This window comes from Mugil cephalus, chromosome 10 (assembly GCF_022458985.1).
Source record: "Mugil cephalus isolate CIBA_MC_2020 chromosome 10, CIBA_Mcephalus_1.1, whole genome shotgun sequence".
NCBI classification, from domain to species: Eukaryota; Metazoa; Chordata; class Actinopteri; order Mugiliformes; family Mugilidae; genus Mugil; species Mugil cephalus.
The window spans coordinates 14,158,434-14,165,641 of record NC_061779.1 but is presented as its reverse complement, the minus strand read 5'-3'; the positions used below and the strand labels follow the sequence as shown (position 1 = coordinate 14,165,641).

The 7,208-nt window shown below is 38.9% G+C and overlaps 1 protein-coding gene across 1 annotated transcript; it reads right to left on the bottom strand.

Moving 5' to 3' along the window:
- Window positions 1-2,423: 2,423 nt before the first annotated feature.
- Window positions 2,424-4,674, bottom strand: si:dkeyp-59c12.1 (Ras-related and estrogen-regulated growth inhibitor-like protein). The gene is made up of 4 exons (XM_047596815.1): window positions 4,546-4,674; window positions 4,403-4,456; window positions 4,222-4,298; window positions 2,424-3,506 (listed from the first exon to the last, which is right to left on the bottom strand). The coding sequence occupies exons 1-4, from the start codon at window positions 4,592-4,594 to the stop codon at window positions 3,081-3,083; spliced, it is 606 nt and encodes a 201-aa protein (XP_047452771.1). The 5' UTR covers window positions 4,595-4,674; the 3' UTR covers window positions 2,424-3,080.
- Between the last annotated feature and the right edge of the window lie 2,534 nt (window positions 4,675-7,208).

Here is a 7,208-nt window from a genome sequence, read left to right as displayed (position 1 = left end):
TTTAATTGCTCATGAAAGTTGTGTTTTTCATCATATTGCCTCAAGGTTTCATGACATCCTCCACTCATTGAAATAGTTACACCTTTAGTGTTCCCGGTCAAAAATTACCGCCATAAGAAATGAATGGGTCAGACTATCATATATTGATTCATCAAATGGAAAACAACCTTAATTTGTGTTTTATTTTAGTCTTTATTTTAATTTTTTCATGTGTTTTTGTGTGTGCAGCTAAATGACCAAGTCATTTCCCTTGTGGATCAATAGATATATCTAAATCTAACTCTAAAATATGAATTCAGGAATATGTTTTCAGTCTGTGTTTTTCTTTATTGCACTTACTTGTGTTTTTTTCTGGTGTGAGACATTATTTCACAGCATAAAAAGGTCTTCAACAAAAGTGAAATTTGACCGTGAAAACCACGAGATAAGGCTCAAGCAACGAACACTGGAGGAGGGTTAGGGAACATTAAATATTGAACTAAACCCATTTGCCTGGACTGTACCCATGTGTGTAATGTGCCTCATTAAAAAAAAAAACTGGCAGGGACAGGGTCGTCATTGTTTTTTGCAGGGACAGAACCTGAACTGTCCACGAACAGTTCACATGTTCACTGAAAATACTGGGATTAAAAGATTTCCTCCACTTCCTCCGAATTTCATCAGACTTTGTTTACTGCGGCTTCATGGAGGAAGTGATTCTTTCCATTATGAAAATTTCATGGATTGTTTTGACCCAATCATCCAGAGACATCTGTGGTGGGTTTAAGCCACTAGTGACGGTTTTTCCATCAGCCGCACACATGCACCAAATGGGTATTTTGCTTTTATATTTATACTTTTTGAACTAAGAAATCCAGAATAAAGCTAAACGTAATTTTTGTGCCTGATATGATTTCATGCTCTGTTCTGTATAAACTGTGTATAAATGTCCAAAATATGTGACGACGATCTAGTTTCCTGAAAGTCACAGTTTCTCAGGCGATTTGGATGATTCTGGGTGATGAAACTAAACAAACTCAATGAAGCTGAACGAGTTCATTTACATTGAAATTCACAATATTTCATCCATGATTCTTTTGAAATTAGAGTATGACTGTTATGTAGATAGTGTTTACTTTGTGTACTTTGTGCTTCATGTAGCCCCTTTGTGCAGCCTAGAGATTATTTTGAACCCAGGATCTGCTACATAGACACATATAAATACTTTTAATGAGTTGTTTTCAATCACCTTTTTGGCTTTCTTTCATTAAACTGTTGAGGTAATGCCATACTTGGAGGAATCTAAAGAACTTGTCGTTAATTATACCAGATATTCCTGTCACTGTACCTAAATCACTTAATACTGTTTTATTAAAAAGAGTGCTGTATGAAAACAGTAAACGACAATTGGCCCATTTGTTTTCTACAGTTACCAGTGAGTCAAGCATCTATGGCATACAAGTATACAAGCCCTACAATTTATTTATAAAGACAAAAAGTCTTTGATGGTAGAAGCTGCTCGGCAAATTCCATTTTGGCAGCTTTTTTCAAACTACTAAATGCCAGACTACCCGTGTCACTTAGCCTCCCTGTCAGTGTCCGTGTCACTGTGGCCGCTCATGGAGACAGATCATTTCAGCTCCACTAAAGCAGAAAGCAGCTCTAACAGGTGAAACATCTTTGTCGGGCTGCTGTGCGGCCGTGGTCACGTTTGGAGACCCGGAGGGGTCGGAGACTGTGACGAGGACCTCCAGGGGCCAGACTGCCCCAGTCTTGCTTAGTTAACCTTTGCCTTGTTCCTGTCAGAGTCGTCACACAGAAGAATAGAAGAAGAGGGCGAGCGGCACCGGCTTACCTGCCACTTGCCCTCCTTTGCTGACGCCTTAATAGCCACATAGATGGACGTGACACCTAACGACGCAGGCTAAGGGACGGGGAGGAGGAGCAGATTGTTTCTGTTGCCTAATCTTGGAAGGGTCAGACCAAGTTTACTGGAACGGGCCAAATTAAATGGAATTATCTTTCTCCCACTTTCAAAGGGGAATTCGTAGAAAGAGAATGGATTCAGCAGGAATTTACAGTCCTTTAAAACTGTCATCGTCTTTGTGCTTGCTCTGCATGTTTCAAGCTCTGGGTTCTGTAAAACATCTTGTCCTTATATGAATAAAATGGAATTTAACTAAAAAAAAAATCATTAGAATCAAACTGAAGAATTAGAAAGTTGCTTAAAGCAGAGCGGTCAGGCCTTCATTCCTTCATTTTGATTTGGATTCAGGTCTTTGAACTTCACTTCTGTGCAAAACTCTTTCGTCTTTTACAGATTAAGTTGAATCTTTATAGAAAACAGTAGTTTTATCGCCACTTTGGGCTCCCAGTGTGAGGGCGTCAGTTGTTCCGTGCGCAAAAAGCAAAAAAATTTAAGTTCAGAATGAGCACAGCTAAGATGAATTTCTGCACCTGCTTTATTTAAAACCTTGAAACCTGTAAAACTTCATACAAACAGAACAGTTCAGACCCAAAGTCAAGGAGAGCTCATAAATATACAAAACCCTTGCTTTTGTTTTACAGTGTTTAGACTCCAGAATAAATATAAATGCTTTTGTTTCACTTTAGAGGATTTAGTAGGACACTTTGTGGTCACATTTTCCACAATTTACAAGTCTCACTTGTGGTTTTAAGAGCTTTGGTCCATCGTGAGACGTCTGATCTTTGGCATATGCGCGATAAATAAAGGCACATTTATGTTGTGCATAGAAGTCTTTCCAAGCCTGGTGAAACATGACAAATGTACACAGCTTAAACATAATGCATACATTGTTTTACACTGTAGTATTTACACGTATAAGGAAGGAAATTACTTTGTGTAATTTTAACTTGAAGTGCATGAAACGTGCATGAAATGTCTGAGACATTGTTTTGTGTCCATGTTTCCTGAAGCTTCATGGCTTTTCCTTCTTTGAAGTCTTGATTCTCTTCAGAGTAAAAGTAGCTCCCGTCTCTGTGTTGGACCTTTTGGCTCAGGGATTTCAGAGACAGACTGAAGTACCCCTCCAGGCATTTGAACACAACACAACCCTCCTTCCTAGTCTGTGACGGCTGCACTATAAGGAGTCTGTCCGTCTCCTGGCAAACACTGCAGACATGCTTTTCACAATGCCCTTGAACCCCAGAGGTCTCTTCGATGTCAGCTTGGCGTCCTTCATCCTGTCCACTAGGCCGTGAAACACCATGAGCACGCTGTGGTAGTTCTCAGCGGCCGACACCTCGTAGAAGTGGCAGTCCGTGTTGAGAGCCAGCAGACGGCCCTCCTCGCTCAGCACTGTCCGCCTGTGGTGCAAGTCCCTCTTGTTGCCCACTATCACTATGGGTGTTTTGTCTGCGCTTAGGTAGTCTCTGGTGGACTTGATGGTCTGAACGAGTCTGCAGACGCTGTTGAAACTGGCCCTGTCGCAGATGCTGTAGACCAGGACGTAGCCGTCCGCCCACCGGACCTTCTTCTCGAAGAGCGACGACTTCACAGACAAGTTCTGTACGAACAAAAAGTTTAAGTTCAAAACTTGGCATAGATTGAAATGAAATGAAGCACATTTACACAAGTACTTTACTTTTGCTACTGACACTTTATCTTTCAACCCCTTAACCTGAGTCATTCCTCTGAGGAGTGATGGTGAATTACAGAATCTGACTTTGACTAAACAACATACAGTGTGTTAATGTAAAAACACGATACTATTAAAAAAAATCACTTGGTGCGTTAACTTTTAAATATTTTAAGTACATTTTACTTTTTATATTCATTTACTGTATTAAATATTGAGTAAAATGGCTTAAAGTTGTTATTTTAAATGCATTTTACCTTTAATATTAATAGTTTTACTTCTTAAAAATTATTTAATTTAAGTATATTAATATTGACATTTTACTGTCTAAAAAGTGGTTAGAAAGTACTTTTACTTTATAGAATTTAAGTAGATTCACTACTAATAATAGTATAACTACTTAAAAAGGCAGATAAAAAGTAATTTATCTTTTATACTTTAAGTATATTTTACTTTTACTACTGACACTTTTACTGCATAAAAAGTGTATAAAATGACCTTTACTTGTTGTAGTTTCAGTACACATTTCCTACTTTTACTGCATGTTATTTTAATGGTGAAACTTAAACTAAAGGTATGAGTATGACTAAGTGTAGAGCAGCATGTCAGCAGAGTGAAACCACGTCATTGTTCGGGTCCTTACCTCAGAATGAGGTGAATCCCAAATATTTAGAGTGATCTCCCTTCCGTCTAATATAAAATTGTGACTATAGATGGATTCTGCAAAACAAAATACAATAAAATACAATAAATAAGTATGTTAAGGAGACATCACACTCATTATAAAAGCTGCACTGCGTTTAGGTTTAGTAGCATAGACTTACCAATATCTCCATACTCCCCAATGAATCTCCGAGTTAAGAGGCGCACAGTCAACGCTGGAAAACAACAAGCTTTAATTCAACACATGCAACAGAGACACAGGCACACAAAACCTCAAATTTCTTGTAAAGATGTTTGGTCTCACCTGATTTCCCAACACTCTCCGTCCCCATGACAACAATGTTGGCATCCATTCTCAGTGAAGCAGCTGTGTCGGCCCTCCGAGCTCCATGTGAGTCGCAACGAGCTGCAGTTGTGCCCCAGCTCCAGGCTGACAGCGGTTTTATAGGACAGGCAGGTGGGCGGGGTAAACAAACCAGCAGCAACCACCACAACAGCAGCAGCACTAATTGAATGAAGTCTCCTGAGCACATGGTCGCTCTCTGCCATCTGTCTGTGGCAGCAGCTCAATAAAGCGGAGGAAGGAAAACAACTCACGTGTTAATCTCACCCTCAAATGGAGAAATATCTGATTGTGTGTTGACATATAACCAAAGCAAATCAATGGTAAAATCTAATTTATCTGTGTGTAAAACTGTTAAAACTGTTAAAACGAATACAGCATTTCCATTTTCGTGCCATTTACATCGGTTAAATTTTCAATTTGCAAACTGCCTGTGGCTCGGATACATGTACCTGACAGCGAATTTAAGATTTTACAGAAATAATCAGTAGTATGATATAATATGATAATGTGCTGCTATGTTTACAGCTCAGTGAATTTACTAAAGTAACATTTTAATATAAATTTAGCTTGTAATTAAGTCTAATTATAATTTGTATTTGTTATGAAACTATAAACTGTACACAAGAGCGAAAATATGAAAGTTTTGATCCATTTTCAATCACATACTAAAGAGGCTGGTTTAGCCACTATGTTGGCTACATCAAAGTGTAGCTAAAATTCATAAAGTAAGCAACAGTTAAATTAATTTGTTAAAGATGAAACAAACCCTGTTGAGTCTGTATTGTACGGACAAAAGAAGCTAAAACAGCTGCACAAAGGCAGCTTTCAATGCTAATTTAGCCTTCAGCATTATGTGAATAATGTTTGCACATGTATCGATTTGTTGATATTAAAAGAAGCAGCAGGTTCCACCTATTTGTCTTTATCTGTCTTATCACCTTTATACGGGTCTCATGAACTAGTTTATGTTCTAGTTGCTGTTGTGATGTTTAAAGCAGCCACAAGGGGGAAGTAGAGCCCAATAAATGCTCAGCTTGCTTCCTGGAAGCAGAAAGGAGGAGAGGCGAGGGAGACAGACTGGACTCTGATTGGTTGAACTGAAAAAGACCCTCATATAATTGGCTGTTTGTCACACCCTCCCTCCAGTGTGCCTGTGTGTGTGTGTGTGTGTGTCTGTACTTGTAGGGCTATCCTTGAGAGGACTGAAACCTTCGCACTGAGGACATTTCAACATTGTGATAAATCTTCATGTTGGGATTAACGTCATTCGGTTTTAATTTTAGACCCAAGGGTTGTATCAGCTCTCGTTTAGGTAGAGGTTGGTGTTTTAGTTGTCATAGCTAAGTTTAGAGTGAAGCTCGACAGATTTCAAAAACGTGGCTTCCACAGAAAGGCAAACAGTCCCCGTAGTGTAGATTTTTCAAATTTAGGTTCGATTCAGGTTGGAGTCACTAAGAAATGAAAGTGAAAGAAATGGAATGCCTTGTCCCCTCAGTAGGTGGAAGCACGCCTGCGTGTTTCGATGTGGCCTTTATCTTATCCAGCTTTACTTGCTCCCCTCTGCGCTACAATTTCCTGCTTTAATCTGATTTGTCCCGTAACCTGGTTTCTTGTGTACATGTAAACACAGTGCATGAGAGGAAATGCTACAGTATAAATAAATCACCCAGGGCCAAATCCTTTCCAATCTGACTGTAATTTTAAGATTGTTCTTTACTACAACATATTTTGAGGTATTTTTGAGTTGTTGTTTTTTTTCTGTTTGTCCCTTGCTTTGGTGAGACAACCTTTGTTGTGATAGTAGCTTCGCATCTGAGCTGCAGAAGCAATACCCGATCACAGAACCGCTTCGTATCTCCTCGGAAATCTTTTCATCTGTTTTACCTCATGTCAGTAAGATTTCATATGAGACTAGAAGCTCCAAGCAAGACGGCAGTTTTTTGTGTATTCATAGTTTTCCCGCACACAGTTATTATGACTCATGCAAAACTCCCATGACTATGAGTTTGAGTCATAGTGTGCATGTGTTCGTTCAACATGTATCGTGTACGTAAGATGGAAATGCCCGTTCATTTGTGCATGTTCTATATGTTCAATTAGTGAAACAGAATCTGGAACAGGAAACCAGTAGTGCATTTTTTTTGTCTTGAAATGGCTCCATTTATCTTTACGACAGGTGTTAGCAAAACGTGGCATTGACTAATTAAAGCCCTAAATAACAGCCTAATGTATGCATGTCATTAAATAAATACACGTGCACTGTTAGTTATACTTTTAAATTAAAACAGGTTGAAAACACACCAGAACAAACCAACTATTCTCAGTTAAAAGCATGAATATTTATCATCACTGATTAAACCCGTCCTCACATTTCCCAGGCTGTCTGCAGCACTGACCTTTATTATGACAACATGTCTGTGTGAAATTCACCACAGATATAAGTTTCCTGGCCGGTGAAGGTGCCACATTCATAAAAATTCATGCGGTGATATTAAACTGGTGAGAAATGTTTTCGGTCCCACGGCACAAAAATGGGAAGGAAGCAGTACCACAACAAATTAGGATGCAAGTAAACAAGGAAATAAGTATTTATATGAGTGAATTATACCCTTTTAGAAATG